The 24,739-nt window shown below is 35.4% G+C and overlaps 1 protein-coding gene across 1 annotated transcript; it reads right to left on the reverse strand.

Annotated features, from left to right (window-relative positions):
- Positions 1-6,240: 6,240 nt before the first annotated feature.
- On the reverse strand, positions 6,241-8,281 carry LOC107789038 (CASP-like protein 1F2). The gene is made up of 3 exons (XM_016610808.2): positions 7,950-8,281; positions 7,747-7,870; positions 6,241-6,669 (listed from the first exon to the last, which is right to left on the reverse strand). The coding sequence occupies exons 1-3, from the start codon at positions 8,147-8,149 to the stop codon at positions 6,448-6,450; spliced, it is 546 nt and encodes a 181-aa protein (XP_016466294.1). The 5' UTR covers positions 8,150-8,281; the 3' UTR covers positions 6,241-6,447.
- Between the last annotated feature and the right edge of the window lie 16,458 nt (positions 8,282-24,739).

Consider the following 24,739-nt stretch of genomic DNA (forward strand, 5'->3'; position numbering starts at 1 on the left):
AGACTCGAGCTCGGAGACAGAATGCAATGCCTGAAGATAGGAGTACGAGGAATATCGAAGCTGAGTATGCTCGACCCCGAAATAGTATCGTTGTGGATTTATAACAGAATGAGCTAGATTCCTGCCACGTCCCCGGGATCATGGCGCAAATCTCGAAATAGGATTGTATGATTCTATACTAGGCAGTTAGACAGCTGTATCAAGAATATTCCTTATTGTAAATAGAAATATACCTTATTTAGGATTCCCCTATTATGTAAAGGGGACCCCAATCATTTTGTAAGATGATCTAATCATTGGAAAGAATATATTATCCTACTTTTCTCTCCTATTGTTCATCAGAATTGTCCTTCACATTTATTGTTCTTGCTTTATCGCTCTTAGTTCATCTCAAGGTCACTAAGCTCGAGGTGACTATTGTTGAGTAACATTGGTTTGATTTACTTATTTCTATCATTTCTACTTCATTTTTATTATTATTAATTGGTATTAAACTAAATCACATATCTTTAAAACCACAAATCAAATTTAATTGTTACTCGTATTTTCGAGGTAAACAGTTTGGCGCCCACCGTGGGGCTAAAGATAATAGTGATTATTTCTTTACTAATTCTCATTACACACGTTTTTATATATTTTCTTGTCAAGATTTTTTTATTCTCAGGCTGAAACGTGGCTAGCTCACAAAACGCACATATTCATGACAACGAAGGTATCTAAGAAAACAGCAACGCAGGGGTCAGTGTATCACCGATAAACCCAGGGGAAGTGTCAAATGTGAAACCAGTTGATGTTAGTTCACAAATTGCTCTAAACGCGAATTTAGGCACAGACCCCAGAGAGAGCGTACACAGGGAAGCCCAATCTAGTGGCCAAGGAGCACGAGGAATGGGAGACGGGGGGATCAACCCCCAAGTAATATTCAAGATGCTACAAGCTCAACAGATTGTCATCGCTCAACTTCAAAGTCAGAATAAAACTCCAAATGTTGTCGAACTAGGGAACACTCGACGTGCTGAGCCGATGCCGGATGGATCAAACGATAATGGCTCGGGGACTGACCCCATAATTATGAGGATGATCGAGGAACTCACTAAGAGAATTGTGTCTGGGGAGAAGAAGATCGAGAATAATGACAAAAAAGTAAAGACTTATAACTCTCGTATTGATCAAATACTGGGGGCACCCCTGATCTTAGAAGGACTAGACTCTAAAAAGTCCATGCAAAGACCCTTCCCCTCTAGTGCGGCTCCGAAGCCAATTACCAATAAGTTCCATATGCCCGAGATTCCCAAGTATAACGGGACGACCAATCCAAATGAACACGTCACCTCGTATACGTGCGCCATCAAAGGAAACGACTTGAAAGATGATGAAATTAAATCCGTACTACTGAAGAAGTACTGGGAGACTCTGTCCAAGGGTGCTTTGATATGGTATCATAACTTACTCCCTAATTCTATTGATATGTTTGTTATGCTTGCTGATTCTTTTGTAAAAGCACACGCCGGAGCTATCAAAATTGCAATGAGGAAGTCAGACCTTTTCAAGGTAAGGCAAAAAGAAAACGAGATGCTTAGAGATTCGTATCTCGATTCCCAGTAGAGAGAATGAATTTGCCTCCGATCACCGATGAATGGGCCGTTCAAGCTTTCGCTCAAGGTCTCAACACTCGAGTTCTATAGCTTCACGTTAGTTGAAGCAAAGTTTGCTCGATTACCCGGTTGTCACTTGGGCCGACATATATAATCGGTACTAGTCAAAGATTAGAATCAAAGATGATCAACTGGGGACTCCTTCGGGGTCCGTTTATCCTAGCAGGACTATGGGTAGGATCAAAGGGGACATCGATCGAGAGCCGAGGTCGAATAGCGATCGATATCAACCGTACAACAGAGACCATAAAAGCAGCGGGTTTGGGCTTCGTACAAAGTGAGAGGAGAAATGGTCGAGGTCAAAATTCACGATGGCCTGATCACATTAAATATTCAAAATCTGAATAAAGGTATGACCCCATTCCGATTCTATCTATTTTCTCGACTAACACTTGCAGGCTATCAACAAGGATCGGCACGAAGTTTTGAATCTTAAATCACGCGTTGCACTTTTTTTTTCCCTTGGACCGATTTTTGTCCCAAATGGGTTTTTCCGACAAGGTATTTAATGAGGCAACCATTGTTAGTGCTGGTTTAGGGCAATTCAAAGGTATCTGAGGTTCCTTGAGATAAGCCTCAAGATCTGGGAGGCATTACCCTCGAATGTCCACTTTGTTGCAAGGAAATTACTCCATGACAACAGGGCCTCGATAGGAAAATGTTGTAAGGGTCAAACGGTAAGATGAGTCGTGCCCATATAGGTTACTCAAGCCCTAACGTCAAGCATGTGCGCATGTATAATCGTCCACTGAGAGAAGTATTTTTCCTTGCCGATATCTCATGCTTCTAGAAAATTTTTCTATTTCATACTCTTGATTTATTGTGTAAACAAACTTAAGGGCAGATCATAACAGAGTTCAAACTTCCAACATTTCGAGACCATAAGACCTTAAAAGGCGATCCTCGATTTTACGGGCCACGACCATCCCACTCGGGGACTGACTCTTCGGTCAAGCTCGAAGTGAAATGGAAGATAATCCCAAAGGGAAAGTTCCGAATTAAAAAGGCTACAGCCAAGTTAACACGGATCGGGGGCGTCCGGAATCCATAACGAATACAAAAGCCAAGGGCTATCTTAACTCGAGTTCGAGCAAGCTCCCATTCGGGGACTATCTACGAAGCCTAAGGGCTAACTTTACTTCGAGTTCGAGCAAATCCTCACTCGATCAGTAAAGCCCACAGGCTATCTCAACCCAAGTGCAAGCATACCTCGAACACTCGAGGACTACCTACTCGAGCTATCCAAGTTCGAAATCATAAGACCTCAAAGAGGCACCCCCGATATACAGGCCAAGGCCATCATACTTGGGGAATAACCTTTCGAATATGTTCGAGAGGCCATCAAGAAACAAGTCCAAGAGACATACCCAAAGGCTACAGCCATATTAAAAGGCTACGACTATATTAAAGACTACGGTCGTGTAAAAAGTTATGGCTGAAACAATGCAGCTCGGAAACGTCTGACTTCCGCCATAAATTAAAGGCCTTCAAATACTTTGAAAAACCGGTTAAACTCAACTACCCTCGGCAAAAGCAAAAAGGGGTTCGAAAAAATCATCCCTCGAATAATTTAAAGGCTTCGATAACATTAGCCTTCTAAAAAGCCTCAAGAGGCATTAACACGAACGGGTTCTGGTTAATTGAACCTTAGAAAAACCCAACCGGTACAAAAAATACATGTTAAGACATAAAGAAATTTTCACTAAGTCTTTTAGCCAAAAAGAGGGAAAAATTATAGCCGTCTTAAAGGATGAATTGGCCCAACTTGAAGAGCCTAAGGGCCGACCTAAAAGAGCCTAAGGGCCAATATAAAAGAGCCTAAGGGCCAATGTAAAAAAGCCTAAGGGCTAACTTTACTTCTACTTCGAGCAAATCCTCACTTGACTATAAAGCCCAAGGGCTATTTCGAGTTCGAGCAAGTACTCATTCGACTACTAAGCCCAAGGGCTACCCAAGTTTGAGAAAATTCTAACTCGGGGACTATCTATGAAGCCTAAGGGCTAACTCTATTTCGAGTTCGAGCAAGTCCTCACTCGATCATAAAAGCCCAAGGGCTATCTTAACCCGAGTTCGAGCAAACCCTCATTCGGGGACTATCTATAAAGCCTATGGTCTAACTTTACTTCGAGTTCGAGCAAACCCTCACTCGGGGATTATCTATAAAGCCTATAGGCTAACTTTACTTCGAGTTCGAGCAAATCCTAACCTGGCCATAAGGCTTAAGGGCTATTTTCGATTTAAGTTCGAGCACTCACTCAACTATCAAGCCCAAGGGCTACCTTACCTCATTGACTGTTGAGCCTAAGAGCTACTTAAGTTCAAGTTCGAAAGGTCACTCGGGGACCATTGATCAGAAATGTTTGAGGGCAAAACTTATTGTAGGTCATTACCATCTCAAACTTTGGACATTCAAAGGCAGTTTTATGCTAAGGCACTTTGACCCGCACTAAAGGGTAACAGATTTGGAAGCCATGGAAGGAAAATGGGGCTTTGTATAAACCTTTTTACAAGAAGTTATAGGTCACGATCGAGAGTTTCTCGAAAGGGCCAATCAACCTCAAAAGCAAAAATTACTAAGAGCACGAAACCTAAGCAGCACGGTCCTTATTGGCAAAAGTGTCTTCGCCCTTATAATCTTCCCCGCCGCCGGACTCACTAAAGGTTCTCGAAGTTTTCCTCGGGAAAAGCCAGCTTCCAAGCTTTTGTTTCCTCAGTCGCTTGCGTCACAATGATGATGTCGTGGCAAATCGGGGTAAGAATTAAGGATTCAATTTGTTTCTTGTCGTTATACTCTAAGAAACGCGGATACAATCTGTATACGGTAGAAATCAGGGCTACCCTCTTTATAGGCTCAAGGGCGAGGTCGAGTTCGAGCTCGATGGACCAGACTCGAGCTCGGAGACAGAATGCAATTCCCGGAGATAGGAGTACGAGGAATATCGAAGCCGAGTATGCTCGACCCCGAAATAGTACCGTTGTGGATTTGTAATAGAATGAGCTAGATTCCTGCCACGTCCCCGAGATCATGGCGCAAATCCCGGAATAGGATTGTATGATTCTGTACTAGGCGATTAGACAGTTGTATCAAGAATATTCCTTACTGTAAATAGAAATATACCTTATTTAGGGTTCCCCTATTATATAAAGGGGACCTCAATCATTTTGTAAGATTAACTAATCATTGGCAAGAATATATTATCCTACTTTTCTCTCCTACTGTTCATCAAAATTGTCCTTTACATTTATTGTTCTTGCTTTATCACTCTTAGTTCATCTCAAGGTCACTAAGCTCGAGTAACATTGGTTTGATTCACTTATTTCTTGCATTTCTACTTCATATTTCTTGATTATTAATTGATATTGAACTAAATCACATATTTTTAAACCACAAATCAAATTTAATTGTTACTCGTATTTTGAAGTAAACAATTACCTATCAATTTCAGTCGAAAATATTGACCGATTACGGTCTCTAAACATTAGCGACCATTGTTTTTTTGGCGAATTAAAAACGGTCGAAAATCGGTCGGGTTTTGTTCGATTCCGACCGATTTCGGTCGATTTTTCTGGATGCTTTTTGACAGTTTTTTAGTAGTGCAAGAATAATACTGAATATAGTCTATTATTAATGCTGAGATTATTTTCTATCAACTATTTGCTTTAGTGTATTAAAGCATTGTATAATTTTTAAAAAATAATTGGTTGTTTTCAAGAACACCTTCACATTCTTTAAAGTTGCACACTATTTTTATTGCAACAGTGTAATAGCCTTCAAATTATTTTACTTTCTCTAAAGTCAACTTTTCTTTACATGGGAGCAAAATTAAAAGAGAAAACTAAGAAAGAAAAGAGTTTGTAATACACGTGTAATAGTTGTAATTACAAAATATATCCCAATTATGACATATGTCCAATTTAATCAATTTTTTCACTTTTCTTCTCAGTCGCGCGTGTAAAGGTTAAAGCAAATTCTATGTCACATCTAGGAGTTTCTTGAGTATGATCACTTTTGGGATAATTGACTTGAGGAACCTTAAATTTGAGGCTTTATAAATGTGATTCTTATCCATATTTAATCCGTTTTTAAAAAGTTCATTATCTAACTTATTTTTTAGTGGATAATATGAATGGTTAACTATTTTCTTTTAACCATTTTGTCACCCCATTCACATCCCTAAAGATTCAAGGGTTGTTTGGTATGAGGTATAAGAAGGTATAATGGTGGTATAAAAATTTAATATCACATTAATACTCTGTTTGGCTAGCAAACCAGGTATAAGTTATCCTGGTGTTAATTTTAACACCGGGATAACTTATAACTTATAAAAGGTGAGATAATTAGTACCGGTATAACTTATACCTTCTTCTTAGAAACTATGCAATTGTCATTACTAATACAACATACCAAACAATAAATAAATAAAAATCTCAGCATAACTAATTCCAGCATAACTTATCTTAATATAAGTTATATTGACATAACTTATACCGGCATAAACCGTATTCCAATCAAACGAGTTACACGTTCCAATCAAACGACCCACGTGTAACTGACTTCTCCGAACAATTACGCAACTAAAGTAACTAACTATGCATATTAACATCATTTTTATATCCAAGGCAGCAATTACAAGGCACTAATGCTGACACACCAAAGACAAAAGAAACTACAGCTACTGTAAAATCAGTACATCAAACATTGTCGGCTCAAATGTTTTGTCTTTACTTGTGATATCTTGATACAAAACGAACTTTTTTGGACATTCGGCACTGCTAAGATATTTCTGAAGTGTTAAACTTGGATCCGTTTGGATTGATTTGCAGAGATTATAGTGAGTACAAGGTAGCAAATCACAGAAAAGTAGGAGAGCATGACACTGTTTGTAACCTTGTGACAGAATTTGGATACATGATCGCAAATGGGCATCCATCCCGAATGCATTTCTCCATGTTTCCCCACATATCCAATTGCAGTCGCCGCTGCACATCCAGCCAGCATTACTGCCATCACAATCTGTCATCACACCAAAATTCCAACATTAATTCACATAAATGTTTCATAATTAATGTACTAATATTCAGAGGTGAACCCAGGGTTTGACTAGTACGGGGGCACCACCTAAAAAATAAAATAAAAAGATAAGCTTTGTTTGAGGTAGGATTCGAAATTGGGTCTTCGAGAGAATGAAGATACTTAAGCACTTCTACAAACTAGTTGCTCTGTTCAGATTTTGTGACTTTAGGGGGTCGCGTAAAATATTTAAGAGGTCCTCATTGTATTTATAGATATATATATATATGAAATATATACAGCTTACGGGTTCCGGTGACCCTCTAGCCCCCAACATAGGTCCGCTCCTGCTAACATTATGCTCATGATAAAAATCTAATTCCATAAGAGATCATTGTTCAAATCCTAGCAGAAACAAAGACGTTAGGTAATTTCTTCTCGTATATATGTAAGCTTTGGTGAACATAGTTGAGAAATACCCTGCTAATGGGAGATAAATACAAATTGACTATTCTAAAAGACGTTATGCGTCACAATAGTCCAAAGGCCCACAAAAGGAAAAAAGTTCATACAGTCATACTAGCACAATTTAAAGTTTCAAACCAATGAACCACTTCTAGGCTCTAGCTTCTCTTTCTTTCGCTTTTTTTTTTTTAAATTTTTTAATTGTCAGAACAATTTTCTCAAAACTTATATACTCATTATTCACCAACAACTAGAAAACTGTATTGTAAATGACGTCTAGGTTTAAGCCTCATAAGAAAAGAATCAAATCCAAATTATATATGGAAAATACTGTATGAGATTCTAGGGTGGGGAAGAAAGGTATATATATATATATATATGGAAAATATTGAGTGAATCCATAGGGTGAGGAAGAAAGGAATTCTTTTTTCAGGCCCCAAATTGCTTTACAAATTACCTTTGAGTCTGCCTAAATCCAAATTGGTTAAGAACTTTATCCAGATCTACTACTAACAATTTAAAATTAACACAATGAATTGTAGCGCTATATGGATATTTTAGACATGCTAATTTGACAAGTGACTGATCATTGAAAAGGAGAAAAGTTGGACGTACCAAATCATGAAGGAAAATGTAAAAGTAGTGCTTTGGGTCAAAACCCTTATGGCCTAAAACAAAAGCCAGAAAGAGGGACAGAACAGAGAAGGCACATCCAATGATATTTGCCAAAGCAAAGAACCTGCAGAGAACCCCCAAAGCAAAATCAGATTCAGAACTTTGAAATAAAACCACAAATATTTTCTTTTGATATTCTTTACTTGAAAGTGGGAGAATAGCTATAGCGAGCATCCATCTCAATGCCAAATACAGTGACAGTCTGTTTGCTGGTTAGAATAATCAAAGTGGACGCCAATGTGAATGCAGTTGCCAAAATTCTCAGGAAAATTTGAGTTCCCAACAAACATGTGTCAGATTTCCGAGGTGGGCTTTGCAAATTTTTGACACTGAAACTCTCCATTTTGGGATCTTCTCAGAAAAATAGAAGAGAAAGAAGAACGGAATGAAGAAATTAATGGAGGAGTGGATATTGTGGTAGTATTTATAGAGTGGGGAGAGAGTCCGAGAGAGATCATTAAAGTAAATGGATCACTTTCAAGACCGACAAAAAAGCAAAGAAGTTTGAACACTGCTGCCTTTGATTTAACAAGTAACAAAAATAGATCAACAAAAATGCATTATTTCTCGGGAAAAAAGAACAAAATTGTTTTAATTGTTAACTTAATAAATTACTATGGGTTAAAGGACATGAGATTTTAGTGGGGTTTGGTGATAAGTTAAATCCTGGCCATCTTATGTTTGTTCTCTATATATAGGCCTTCGCTTTCGGAAGCAGCAATGACTGAATAATAGGTATCTAAATCTTGAAATTGGCCTTCGATTTAGTGGCTGCTGCCAATTCTTACTTGCCTTGAAGTATGCCAAGACTTTGGCCTTCCAGAAATAGTCCACTAGTCAACAAGTAAATCAATTAAAGTGGATTGGAGGGAGTATTAATTTGTGACAATATATTTTTAGTAAAGTAGACAAGTAAGGTTCTTAACCAATTTGGATCCATTATTAATTTCATTGTTAATTAATGTTAAAAGGTAAATTTCTTAGCTAGCGTTTGACCATAAATTCCCAAACTTGATTTGAAAAATTTGATTTGGGTGAATGATCACACCCAACTATGCCTTATAAAAAGGACTAAGCGGTCGTTTCAAATATAATCTGGTTTACAAGTCCGGAGTCGAATCTCACAGAGAACTAAGGCTTAGCTACAACTGTTCAATATCACCAAGAAACACAAGTCCAAACAATTTCCTAATTATAAAGATTATAATATTTATTTTTATCTAATTAACTAACAAATACTAAAAAGCAATAAAACTATCAATTAACAAGGATAAGGATTGGAGGCAAGATTAAGGAGGTCTAGAGTTATGATTTCTCCTATTGTCACAATCCTTTCCGCTACGTTTTCTATAAATTTGTCTAAGTTTTCTCTACCAATCATGAACGCTCTGAGTGTTGTAATTCTCTCTCGAGTAACTACCACAATTTACTAGGCATATTCTCCCGAATTACGCTAGTTGGCATGAAGTACGGCTCACTCGGATCGCACCAAGGTTTCGTTATCCCTAATCCCATCTTTAAACCCTCCGTATTGATCCCGCATATACGTTAGGAGTGATGTTATTTAACAACTACCTAAATATGCACATTCTCCCGAGTAATACACACTAAATAGGCACAGTCGATTGAGAGCTCTTGAACAACCACATATACACGTAGTTGAACAAATAGAGAAAATTTACGGCAAATCTGTATTAACGTAACAGGAAAATCATCCTTCAAGAGGTTCCATCAAAACCTTAGATAACAAATTAGTTATTCATAATAGTATGCATAACTACAATATTAGAATTCATAACCAACAATGAAAATAAGAAGAAGGAAGTGAAAAACTCGTAGAAGAATTCTCCTCCTTGCTCCTAGTGTGTTCTTTCCTCCTTAGGTCGAATCCCCGATCTCCTTAGCCTTCTTAGGTCTAAATTATGTCAAAACTCCTGAAAATACCGTTTTCAATGTATATATACTAAGTAGGGTCTGGCCCAAATAATTACACCTTCTCCTACGCGAAAAAGGACACTTTTCCAAGACAGGACGTGCGCGGCCGCAGATTGGCCGTGGATTTTGACCTGCCCCATTTGCGCGGTCAGTGCGCGGCCGCACACTTGCCGCGCACTTTTTACCATGTTCTGTTTAGAATTTGGAAAAAGAAAAAACATAAAAGTTGTAAACCTTTGAGTTAGCTTTCCAACCATATATTGTGGATCCCAAATGGAGTTCTGAGCGAAAAGTTATGTATATTTTACTAGACATTGCGTAATCTACCTACTCGATTTTTAGTTCGTTCTTAACTATCATCTGTTGATCCCCGAACACGATCCCGGCTTAATTCCTTGGGATTTTACTCAGACTTCAAAGATCCAAATCACTTGAATTCATTCCATAACATCTACATAGCTCGAAGTCACTCCTACACGGCATAAAACACACATTAGTGCAAAACACTAGCGATTATAGCTCAAAGTCAATTGAAGTGCAGTAAATTAGAGTGTAATAAGCGACTAAAATCCGTAATTATAGCCTATCATCAACACCCCACACTTAAATCATTGCTCGTCCTCGAGCAATCAAACTACACTTTATATAGATACGACCTTTTAAACAATTCTCCTAACTCATCACACCAAGAATATTTAAAATAAACTAAGCACAAAAGCGTAACATCTTCACCTCAAGATTTGCCTCGCAAGTACCATGCATTATTCACACACAATAAATTTTAAGACCGTAGGAACTCAAGATAGGAAGAATTCACTCACTCTCAGAAATGACATTCATATGCCACAAAAGATGCACCATAGGTTTGCCTGTAGTATACTACTCTACTAATCGAGCTCATTCCGTCTAGGATCAAGTAGGACTTTATTTGGTTGTAATGTAGGCTACGGGACGGGTAGGATACATTTGGATATAAGGGTAACTACACCTCCCTAAGCACTTTAATACATACATTTTAATATTTAAAACCCCACTTATGTCAAACGAAAACTCCACCTTCACATCAATGTATATTACCTCATACGTCTTTAAGCACAATTACATCAAACGCCGCCACCATCAAGGAATATTCTTCATAATAATACACCTTTTTCCATTTTTTTTTCAAATCAAGTGGCTCTTACTTTTTCAGCATAGTGCACCTTTCTCGTTATTTCATTAGTTCTACTCAAAAGGAAAACCAAACACCCCACAATTTAACTTTTACCCAGTTCCTAACAATTCAAGTGCTCATGAGAGGTTAAATTTTTTAAATAGATGGTTAATTCAAACAAACGGGTAAGGCTTGTAATGAGGTTTCCCAGAAAACATAATTACAGGCTCAAAGGGGTTAACTATGATACATAACAATTAGGCAGGTAAAATATACATATATGGCTCAACAAAGAAATACCTATATCAATTCCAAGACTGAACAAAACTACTATTTCGCTTTGCAAACACACAAGGCAAGTTCTAGACATCAAATGCAATGCATAGAATAACACAAAACTTACACGCACATGACACATAACTCACTCAGGATTGGATTTATCAAGACACTCTATTCAAAGCAGTTAAGTAATTTAAAATCATACAATTTAAGGTACTTATACAAAAGTCAAAAACTGAGTCTAAGCGTCACAACCAAAGTACTCACTATTCTCAAGGCATAACAAAGTCAAGAGATATTGCTTCAATTCAATTCATCTCACACTAGCTCCTACTCCTAAAAAAATAAAACTAACTACACCCGGTTCAAGTAAAACCCTTGAAAAAGAACTACGATATAAAAAAAACAAGGGAGAATTATTACACTACCTAAAAAGAAAATCTTTTTGTCCTTTTTTTCCTTTAGACTTAAATCCCTCAAGAAAATTGTCTAATAGATCCATCATCGGGAAGCCCAATCTTTTTTTCTTCGTTTCTCTAAAAAATATTATTCAATTAAACTAACACAATTATAATAGCATAGAAAGTCACCCAAACAATCTTCTCACCCCACACTTAAAATTGTGCATTGTTCCCAATGCACACCATACTAATAAGAGGGTAAAAGAAACTCCCTGGTAGGCTAAAAGCCGAAGCACTAGCAGCTCATGAGGTACTCAGACTTCTCCCAAGCCTGGTCCTTCGTGCGGGTACCTCACACTTAGTTCCAACCATCTAATTTGTTGTTGCATCCTTCCAATAGCTTTTCTTTCCATGCTCCTAGAAAATCAAAAGTTGACAGTACAAAAATAATAAAATAATAATAAAAAAAAAAGTAAAGCTGGGTTGCCTCCCAACAAGCGCTTGATTTAACGTCGCGGCACGCCGCGAATCATTTTCTGCCTCCACTTTGAACTTATAAATTGGACCCCAAGTTTTGATTCTGCTCTTTGATCATGCTACTGGGGTGGTAAAACAAATCTGACTAGCCCAATAAAACAATGTAGTATTCTGCACTTCTTGAATTTTGGATGAGATGTGTATTCCCGACTTTCTGGCACGAAGAATTCTAGAATGTAGGCATCTTGTTCCTTACTCCTTGACTCCTCAAATGACTCGACCGACTCTATTTCCATATCATCATCCAAACACAATGTGGAAAAATGCTTGGAGTGTGGACCAATGCGCTCAACTACATAAACATTGGGATTGTCAACATCCTCAACACTAATGACACTAGAGTCAACTAAATATGTATCCTCAATATCCTTGGTTGACTCTAGTATCTCTTCTACGACATCGACATCATCAAAATCTAGTTCGATTGATTGTTGGTGTTCTATTCTGGCCTTCTCCTCTAACTCATCCCCATATTTTTTTAAATCCTCCAGTATAATGGCAATTTCTCCAGCCAATTCATACTCATATTTGCTACTATCCACAATGGCAACTTGTTGGGCTTTACAAGGTTCAATTAATTTATTCGCTTGAGCCTCCAAGTTGTGAATAGTTTCCTCTTACCTTTGTATCTGCCGTGGTTTCTCATCATATTGTTCCACATGACACTTTAATATATCTTTGATCTCCTTTAGGTTAGTTTCCCTAGGTTCTTTGTTCCTGTTATCCTCACAAGAAAAAGTAAAACCATCATAGTAAGGGGTTGGGGGAAGATAAGAAATAAAAGCACAATCATGAAAGTGACCATCTTTACCACAACATATATCGCACACATTCCACACATAAGATTGAGTTGGTGCACATAACTCGCTCTCGAAAATATTTTGATAATTTTGCGCTGGGTGGTTTCCTCCACTAAATGCACAAGGGGGATCAAAAGTAGAATTACCAATATCAAAACTCTCATAATTCCAAGAAGCCATGTCTCTCTTATCAAAAATAAAAAATAAAAAATAAATAAATAATCAAATACACTAAAACAAAAATAAAAGTTCAAACTTGGAACCTAGAAATATGTACACCTACAGCTACACCGTTAGTTCCCCAACAGCGGCGCCAAAATTTGATCACGCCCAACTATGCCTTATAAAAAGGACTAAGCGGTCGTTGCAAATATAATCCGGTTTACAAGTCCGGAGTCGAATCCCACAGAGAACTAAGGCTTAACTACAACTGTTCAATATCACCAAGAAACACAAGTCCAAACAATTTCCTAATTATAAAGATTATAATATTTATTTTTATCTAATTAACTAAAAAATACTAAAAAGCAGTAAAACTATCAATTAACAAGGATAAGGATTGGAGGCAAGATTAAGGAGGTCTAGAGTTATGATTGTCACACCTCCTTTTTTCGCCCCCGCGAGGGGTGCAAGAGAGTTTTTTCCAATTAAAGGACAATCGAAACGGGATTTATTTATTTATTTCAGAGTCGCCACTTGGGAGATTTAGGGTGTCCCAAGTCACCAATTTTAATCCCGAATCGAGGAAAAGAATGACTCTGTATTACAGTCCGCGAACCAGAAATCCGGATAAGGAATTCTGTTAACCCGGGAGAAGGTATTAGGCATTCCCGAATTCCGTGGTTTTAGCAGGGTCGCTCAATTGTCATATTTGGCTCATTTATCTGATTTTTAAACAATTAAGAACTTATATGCAAATTTAACTTTTAAAACCGCTTTTATCATTATTTATTTTATACAAAATTGCAACGTCGTGAAAACGCATCTCGAACCACGCCACAACCAGTGCACACGTGATTTTTTGACGCATTTTGACTTCGTCAAGATCGTGATTTGGGTTACATAAATGTACACCCGTATTTAAGAAAATAACCTTATTAAATATGCGCCAAAATACTACGCGTTATGATACTATTATGTAGGACTGTGAATTTTACTAAATCGCCCTTCTCGGAATCTAGGTATTTTCTTATATTAAAAAAAAATAAGATTGGAGGACTGCAATTTTTTGTATTATTTATATTTATTTATTTTTTAGCGAGATCCTCCCTTATTTTTAGGAATACCCTTTAATGACTACATCTTTATTATTACTAAGTTTGTATATAATTATGAAGTCAATCTCTACATACTTAAAAATAACATATTAATTACTAATTTAAAACGAATATTAATGGAAAGTAATATTACTAAAATTATAATTACAAACAACATGGAATTGTCAAAAAATAAAAATAAAAACTAATTATCCCATAGTTGGATTAAAATTCATATTGTTAGTATGACTTAAACTTATTGAAATTAATTATTTACAAATACTGAAAATTGGAAAAAAAAACTTGGTTACTAAACCATATTTCTAAAAATTAAACAATTTAACCTTAACTAACTTTGTTTTAATTCACATCATGTCCTAATACTTGATTGGCAAACTAATTCATGTTTTAACTGAAATTAACTACATGATTCCGATTAACTTAACGTTGACAAAAAACCTTACGTTGACAAAAAACCTTATGAATAAGGAACTCAGTCAATTTTTGCCAAACTGATTCAATAACGCCATTTTTTACGTTATTTCTTCTATTTTGATTATTAAACAGTTTTAATTTGTAATCAGGCTTAAATATATTTCCTAATAATCCGGTTAAGGCGTTATTTAATATATCACTATAACATGCCTAATTATGCCAAATGACAGTGATTTACAGAATAATAATACATGAATAATCTAAATACAATACAAAAAAATTAAAACTAAATTAAAAATTTAACGCTCCATTCTTCATTTCGGCTTACAAAATGCCAAAATTACAGTTGTGTACCTGATATTGGAAACAAAAGAAGATGAAGATGAGAATAAGCAGCAGTAATAACAATACGGCACATCAACAACAGTCCAGCAGCAGTAACAACCCAGGAACAGAGTTTGCAAATCAGTGGAGCAGTAATCCCAAAAAAAACAAAAGCTTCAAGCTTTGATGAAACAACAATTAATTCTGATTTCAAACAATGAAAGAAAGCAGAAGATTTTTTTTTATTTTTTTTTATTTTTTTAAGTTTAAATATTTTTCGGAATTTTCTCTCTCCTAAATGTTCAGCCCTTTTTTCTCTCTCTTATTTTCTTTATGTTCTTCTCTATATTCAGATTAGTTCCCCTTTTTGATTCAAGACTTCTACCTATATAACCCATCCCATAAATCTTTCAATTAATTAAAATCAATACTTTTTCTCTACCCAACCCATTATCTTCCCACTCATCCCCATTACATTAAATAAACATATCACACCACCCCATTATATTTTGTCCCCCATGCCTAACATAAAATAATACAAGATTCCCCCACTAAATTTTGTCTTGTCCCCCCTTTATATTAAATAACCATATCACAACCCACCCCATTTCATTTTGTCCCCCATGCTTCATATAAACAATTACAAAATGTACAATTCCTAAACTACCCCTCCGACCCTATTGCAAATTTCTATTTTACCCCCGAAAGTACTATAAATTACCAAACTACCCATCAGCTATAACACATCAATTAATCAAACTTAACCAAAATATAGACAATATGATTAATTTTTAACAATGTTCAAACAACAAATTTCATGAACATGATTTCTTCAACATTTCAACAACAAATCACATGAACACAAATTGAACAACAAAGAACAACTAAAATTTGATTGAACAATATTTTAGCAACAAACAATCCTATTTTCGGATTCAACTACAACAACAAACAAGTATATTTAGATTTCTAAATTCAATAATATTGAACTTAAAATCAACTACTCTAAAAACATTACAACAAACAATTCCTATATTAAACTTAAACAAGATTATGAGACAAATTCAAGAAATAATCATAAATGATAAACAAGAAATCAAACTATACAAAATTCAGATTCAAGAACAATTAAACAAAGTATGGACATGAATTAAATTTATTTTGAACAAAAACAACATGACGGATTCAAATGATTAAACCAACATACTTCCCTATCACAACTAAATTCTTTTAGGCAAATAACAAAACAAAACCTAAGAAGAAACAATTATGAATTTAAACTTGAACTTTAACAATATTGACCATTTTTGGAAAATACATAAAATACATAAAACAAATTGAGGAAACAATTAATTAAACTTCAATTTGTATCTAACTAACATTAAACTAACAACATTTACCTAAACAATAAAACAAACATGAAATAAACATGAAAAATTCACCAAATAATGAACAAACTAGAAAATTATTTCAACGAAGAACAAACCAAACAAGAATTGAATCATTTATCGATTTTGGATCCGAAAAATACCAAACAAAAATATGGACGATAAATGAGATTCAAAAACCAACTAACCGGAAATGAAACGACGAACAACGACCAACCAACGACGAACTCGGACAATGATCGACGACATCGACCAAAACTCATCCATGTACGCGAACTCGACTGGACTGAAGCAGTAGCATCCGCTACTGCTGGACATCGGCGCTTGAACTGAATGACGAAGATGAAGCAGAAGCAGCTGACGATGAAGAGAAATGGATGCAGCAACAGCTTAATGAAGAAGCCATAGTCATCGAGGTTCGCGAACTCGACTGGACCGAAGCAGTAGCATCCGCTACTGCTGGACATCGGAGCTTGAAATGGACGCAGCAGCAGCTCGGACGCGAGGAGGAGCAGCGGCGACAGTGTTCTTTGGATGATGAAGCAGCGGCTATGGCTGTTCGAGCTGAAGAAGACGAAGTGAGGCAACAACAACTCGGTTGTTCGAGCTTGGTCGTTAATGGCGGACGTCTGGCGTGGTCGTTCATGGTGAAGCAGCAACGAGAAACAGACGATGTGAGGCAGCAGCTAGGAGGACGCTGAAGCAGAAGCAACGGGCAGTCCATGGTCGAGCTTGAGCTCGTCAATGGAGAAACAACGCTGGGGCGATGGACTATCGTGGTGGTTGTGTCGTTTGGTTGTGTATGTGTGTGTGAGTGTGACGACGTGAGGGGGTGTTCGTGGGGGAGGGTGGTCGACGTTGCAGGCTGGGGTTTGTGGGGGGGGGGGCAGCCATGGATGGGGTGTTTTGGAGTTTTGAGGAAGAAGAAGGAAAATGAGGGGAGGGGGGGTGGCGGATGACTTAGTAGTTTTAGGGTTTTTGGCCCTTTTTTTGTTTTTTTTTGTTTTGTTAAAATAAAAAATGATAGGATGTTGGGTTATGGACTGGGTCGACCCAGTTCAAAATGGACTGGGTAGTTTGGGAAGATTGGGCCATTTTTGGGCCTGAGGCCTGAAATCGAAGAAGAGGCCCAATTCCGACTTTCTTTATATTTTCGCTCTCTTTTCTTCTTTTATTTCTCTAAAACTAAATTATAAAAATACTTAACTTATTATTAAGAACTAAATTAAGTTATAAAAGCGCAAATTAACTCCAAATAACAATAAACGCATAATTAAGCAATAATTAAGCATAAAATTGTATATTTGGACATTAAATGCTAAAAATGCAAACGATGCCTATTTTTGTAATTTTTAATTTTTGTAAAACAAATTTAATTACTAACAATTGTATAATTAAATCCTACATGAAAATGCGACATATTTTTGTATTTTTAATAATTTAACAAATAAACATGCACAGACAAACGTACAAATATTTACACAAAATATCACAAAATATCACAGAAATTCCACACCAAGGAAAATTATTTTATTTTTGAATTTTTGGGAGTAATTATCATATTGGGTAAAAATCACGTGCTTACAATGATTTCTCCTATTGTCGGAATCCTTTCCGCTACGTTTTCTATAAATTTGCCTAAGTTTTCTCTACCAATCATGAGCGCTTTGAGTGTTGTAATTCTCTCTCGAATAACTACCACAATTTAATAGGCATATTCTCCCGAATTATGCTAGTTGGCATGAAGTACGGCTCACTCGGATCGCACCAAGATTTCGTTATCCCTAATCCCACTTTTAAACCCTCTGTACTGATCCCGCATATACATTAGGAGTGATGTTGTTCAACAACTACCTAAATATACACATTATCTCGAGTAATACACACTAAATAGGCACAATCAATTGAGAGCTCTTGAACCAACCACAATATACACGTAGTTGAACAAATAGAGAAAATTTACGGCAAATCTGTATTAACGTAACAGGAAAATCATCCTTCAAGAGATTCCATCAAAACCTTAGATAACAAATTAGTTATTCATAATAGTATGCATAACTACAATATTAGAATTCATACCCAATAATGAAAATAAGAAGAAGGAAGTGAAAAACTCGTAGAAGAATTCTCCTCCTTGCTCCTAGTGTGTTATTGCCTCCTTAGGTCGAATCCCTGGTCTCCTTAGCCTCCTTAGGTCTAAATTATGTCAAAAGTCCTGAAAATACCATTTCCATGTATATATACTAAGTAGGGTCTGGCCCAAATAATTACACATTCTCCTACGCGAAAAAGGACACTTTTCCCGGACAGGACGTGCGCGGCCGCGGATTGACCGCGGATTTTGACCAGTGTTCTGCCCCATTTGCGCGGCCAGTGCACGGTTGCAAACTTGCCATACACTTTTCCCCTTTTCTGTTTGGAATTTAGAAAAACATAAAACATGAAAGTTGTAGCTCTTTGAGTTATCGTTCTAACCATATATTGTGGATCCCAAATGGAGTTCTGAGCAAAATGTTATGTGTATTTTACTAGACAATGCGCAATATGCCTACTCGATTCTTCGTTCGTTCTTATCTATCATCCCTTGATCCCCGAACACGATCCCGACTTAATTTCTTGGGCTTTTACTCGGACTTCAAAGCTACAAATCAGTTGAATTTATTCCATAACATCTACATAGCTCGAAATCACTCCTACAAGGCATAAAACACACAATTAGTGGAAAACACTAGCGATTAAAACTCAAACTCTATTGAAGTGCAGTAAATTAGAGTGTAATAAGCAACTAAAACACGTAATTATAACCTATCATCAGTGAAGTTTGGTTTGAAGATGAAAATGTATTTGGACTTCAGTTTTCAAAACATATTTCACTTTTTTTTTTGAAAAAATATGAAACATGACTCATACCTATGATTTCTAAAAACTGTCACAAATACTCAACAATACATTTATCAATAATATTCATTATCATTATCACACAATATAGTCCTGAACATAAATAAATTTGGTACAAAATTATTATTTTTATAATGAATATAATACACCATCAAATGTCTGAGAAGACGAAGCAACATTGTTACAAAATAATAAATGGTTGAGTCTTTTATAAAATACAAAAGTTTAGGAAATTTTTTAAAAAATGTTTTGGGGCAAAACCAGCTCTTGAGTTGGTTTTAGGATTTGGGATTTGGGAATTTGCCAAAATATGAATAAAATTTATGAACAAACATGTATTTGCCAAATAATTTTTACAAAATCTATGACTAAACAGGTTCTTAATACGTGTGAGAATAGCAAAAAAACTCAATTGATTTATGGCAAATGATCAAAACCTTTTTCTTTAGCAACATTAGTGAAGTTCTCAACGACAATCTTTGAAAGGTTAGATTTCAAAACCTTTTTCTTTGGTAAAATTAAGTGAAGTTCTCAACGACAACAAAACGTCAATGAGCAAATGAAATGAACCTTGTGAAACTTCCTTCATGGAAGCCATTAAACTCGGTAGAATTTGCAAAAAGAGGAAAATAAAAAAGTTTGATATGTCTATCTTTGTATATGAACTTAAATACTAACTTCGCCATCTCAACACTTGACGTCGCAAAATCCTCTCCCACATCCTAAAATGTTTTTTGGTGCGTAGAAATGTTTATTTTGGACAGCTCAGCACCAAATGAAGGAAATAAAATGGAGATTTTTTTTCTCATTCAACAAATTAAATATTGTGTGGTAAAACTCTCTAAATTAGAGCTAGTTAAAACTTATGTCTAAATAGAACAACTTAAGTAACGAAGTGTAATATGCCAAATAAAAGCTCAATATAGATAGAGAAGACGAAAATTTACTGCTATTACAACTGTGTTGGGTGGATAATATATCAAAAGTTCTGACAGCCCAATTTTTAAAGGCTAAACAAAAGTAAGAGTAGTAGTAATTTATTTCTAGACATTTGATGGATATTTCTAAACTAAAGATAAGATAGACATTTTTCTTTCATATATCCAACCACCACACTGCGACATAAATAAAAGAAGCTAAGCAAAAAATATTTTGATAGATATTTGTTTGAACCAAGAATAAATAAATGAACCAAACAATAATTTACTTTACATTTGATGGATATTTCTAAACTAACGATAAAAAAATATTTTCTTTCATATATCTAAGTTCTAACTAAGGGTGTACAAAGGAAACTGACAAACCGCACCAACCCGATAATCCGAGTCAAATCGAGAAAAAAACTGACTATGGTTTGGTTTGATTTAGTTTGGTGTTGAAAAAAGAAACCCGATCATAATTAGTTTGGTTTGGTTTTAACTAAAGAAAATCAAACCGAAACCAAACCAACCCGACATTACATATATAGAAATTTTAGATATATTTAATATATAAATATACTTATTGTGATGTAATTTATAAATATTTCTTAAAGTTTTTCATAATTTTATCTTTTAAGGTATTATTTCAAGGTTGGACTTAAAACTTTTGAATGTTCCAATAAGTTTTATAGTCATTAATATTAGTAAATTAAATAAGGAATTTTTACATTCCTATGCCACATAGGAAATCTTATTACCATCAATGTTTAAGGTTTGACTTAATTACACTTAGTATACCAAATTACCAATTCTATACTATAGTGTATTTTAAGGGTACAATTAATGCAGCGTATATCCCTCCTTAATTCAAGGTACTGCATATCCCACCCCTCCCACGTTTCTCTCTCCCAAATCCTCACCCTCACCCACGTTTATGTACTGTTATTAAACATAAAAACCTATAATTATGGAAACATAGATTTGCAACGTATTGATTTAGAAACACTTAAATCTTACATTGCAATTAGGAGCGGCAATCATTCAAGTTCTTGGTTACACTCATTGTTAAATGATAAATGGTCGGTTCTGAAAATATTAAAGAAAAGATTTTTAGTAAAATCATTACATCACGCTAAAGATTTTTAGCAATAGTTTTGTCAAGTTAACAGCTGCAAATAAAAAGAAAAACCAACTTTTAACTCCAGTCTAGGTAACAATGAAGAATAATAATATTACGAAGTACCATTTACCAATTCTCGACGTAATAATTTAGAAAAATAAAAACAAAAAGTGATTTTCGACTTATTAATCGAATTCTCTCAACGAAACCAAATTTCAAATGGTAAAAATAGTGTATTAGTTTCATTTCCAACACGACATATGCCATCAATTTCATAGTCCCAATTCTCAAACAATATCAAATGCTATAATCTATTGCAATATTTCTTATTTTTATCACAATAATTGCATTTTTCAGAAGATTTTGTAGAAGTTTTAGTTGTTTTGGATTTGTGAAAACAGAAAACAATGTATCTACAATCAGAATATAAATAATCTACAAAATATCTACAAACTGAGTATATTGAATTTTAATATCCCAATTCCCATTCGATTGTAGTTTAATTGGGATTTTCGACATAATTGCATTTTTTGCAGAAGATTTGTAGAAGTTTTAGTCGTTTTTGATTTGTGAAAACAGAAAACAAAGCATCTACAATTAGAATATAAATAATCTACAATTTATCTACAAAATATCTACAAACTGGGTACATTGAACTTTTATATCCCAATTCCATTCAATTGTAGCATAATTGTGATTTTTGACATAATTGCGTTTTTTCAGAAGATTTGTAGAAGTTTTAGCCATTTTTTATTTGTGAAAACAGAAAATAAAGCATCTACAATCAGAATACAAATAATCTACAATTTATCTACAATTTCTGCAATACGTCTTCTTCTTCTTCTTCTTCTTCTTCTTCTTCTTCTTCTTCTTCTTCTTCTTCTTCTTCTTCTTCTTCTTCTTCTTCTTCTTCTTCGAGTTTCAATCTGAAATTCAATCAAAACCAAGTCTAATCTTCACCAAAACCCCTCAAAATTGAGATATAAACTCCAAACCATATTCCCGATTATTTTCAACAACACCCAATCCAAACAAATAATGATTTTTGAAAACCCAAATTTGAATACAAAGCTTTCAATCTTTTTAATGGATGTCAATGGTGGAAAATATCTGGAAGAATATTTACTTCCATAATTGTAGCGCGCCTAAATAGGAATATCTGGAAGAATATTTAGTTCCAAATTTGTAGCGCGTCTAATTAGGAAGGAATCAGCTCCTAATAATTGGTATTTAATGAATGGTATATATTTTGTAGAATAACTGTGAACATGACAGGTAAATATGAAACTATGCACATTTTTGGTAATAAAATTTCATATATGGTATAGGAAAGAAAAGTCTCATTAAATAATGCTAACAAAAGCCCAAACCAAAATCAAATCAATACTAATGCTAACAAAAGACATTCAATTCAAACGGCAATGTATTGAATATCTATTTTTTGTTTTGCAATAATTTAGATAAAAATGCATAACCTATTTTTATTTTTTCTTTAGCGTTTAGTCATGTAATTAATACTCCCTTATTAGTCTACTTATTTTAGCATGACTTAGTACTTTTAGATTATGCTTATTTTTATTATGGCTTTTTAATTAGCAATATTCATATTACATAATTTTATTATCTTTATTGTAGAATATTTTAGGATAATGTCATGACACATCTCATATTTCGTATTATTTTCTTGGAAAATATTTTATATAGTTGTATCTTACTAGGATTAAAGAAATATTTTGAGCATAATTTATATGTTTTGTTCTACGAAGGTTTTATAGAGAAAAAAATCCTGAAAAAACCCGAATAACCCGAAAACCCGAGAAAATCCGAGAGTGAAAAAACCCGAGTTTTATTGGTTTGGTTTGATTTTTAAATTTAATAACCCGATACAATTGGTTTGATTTGATAATTATAAAAACCGAACCAACCCGACCTAGGTACACCCCGCTCTAACCACCTCGCTGACAATGAAATAAAAGAAAGGTCGCTACTTCTCTGTTATTTTATTAATATTGTTTGCCTCTGCCCTTCCCAGATTGACGAAGACTTTCTGGATGCAGTCAATCAAAAAGTCGTTTTGCCTTTACATTGAAAAATAAAGAAAACCTAACAAGTAAATAGTGATGGTAATGCATGTTCATTTAATGAGTGTTATTTATCCCATTTCACAAAGGAAAAAAGTAGGAGAAGAAGATAAAAGATATTTGGGAGGAGAAGAATTGAGTAGCAAAGAATTTGAGTGCAGAACCTAAATAGGGTTATTTTTGACTCAAAACACGTTTTACGTGTTAAAAAAAAGTTACTTTTCTATACAAAACGTGGTACAGTACCTAGCCGCGGAGTCAGAATTTTCGTTAAAGGGTGTCAAAATATATAAAAGTAAACATACTACAAAATTAAGGGAAGTCAACACGTAGTATATATACATATAATATTTTTTACCTACCTACACAATGTATTTTTACCGTAAAAGGGTGTCATTTGACGCCCCTTCCTATAAAGTGGCTCCGCCACTGACAGTACCACGTTTGCCGTTCGACCCGTTAAGGTAAAATGCGGTATGTAACCGCGCTTTACATATATCACGATAATAGACCGCGTTTTATATAAAGCTGATAAGACTGTTATATAAAATGTGGTCTGTTACCGCGATATATGTAAAGCGCGGTAACATACCACATTTTATATAGAAAAGTGGGCCCACCAATTATTCTTCTGCGCTTAACTGACATAACAATAATTCAAATATGTAAAACGCATTTTTAAACCGTTGCGGCGTACAGCCCTATCCATATATTGTTGCGGTGTGCAGCCCGATCCATATATATAGTTGACTGCGCTCACTCGGGGTGTGCAGACTCCGGAGGGGCTCCTACAGCCCAAGCACTATATTGCTGCGGCGTGCAGCCCGATCCAACATATTACCGCGGCATGCAGCCCGATCCATATATATATCTGCGGCGTTAAGCCCGATCCATAAATATATAATCCTCACAACCAGACCCTCGGCCTCTCTCAGTCATTAATCTCACAATCAGACTCTCGATCTATCTCAGTCATCAACCTCACAATTACTCGGACCATCAGTAAAATAGGGAACTCAGCCCAAACAGTTTTCACATTTTAAGAAGTAAAGTGACAAAACCAGATTTAAACAATACACATGTAGAACATGACTGAGGATATGCTTTCAAAACAAATAGAGTGAGGAAAAATAGTAAAAATGCCCTTAAGGGTCTCAACAGGTCGGCACAAGGCCCCAAACATGGCATACAACCCAAAATATAATATCAATCTCTAAAATATGAAATATCATAAGATTTAAAATCTAATACGCGACTTAACAGTCGCATGGGACGGACCAAGTCACAATTCCCAATGGTGTACGACTCTACGCTCGTCATCTAGCGTGTGGTCACCTCAAAGTAGCACAATGATGTGAAATCCGGGGTTTCAAACCCTCAGGACAGTATTTACAATAATTACTTAC

Source organism: Nicotiana tabacum, chromosome 8 (genome assembly GCF_000715075.1).
Source record: "Nicotiana tabacum cultivar K326 chromosome 8, ASM71507v2, whole genome shotgun sequence".
Lineage (NCBI taxonomy): Eukaryota > Viridiplantae > Streptophyta > Magnoliopsida > Solanales > Solanaceae > Nicotiana > Nicotiana tabacum.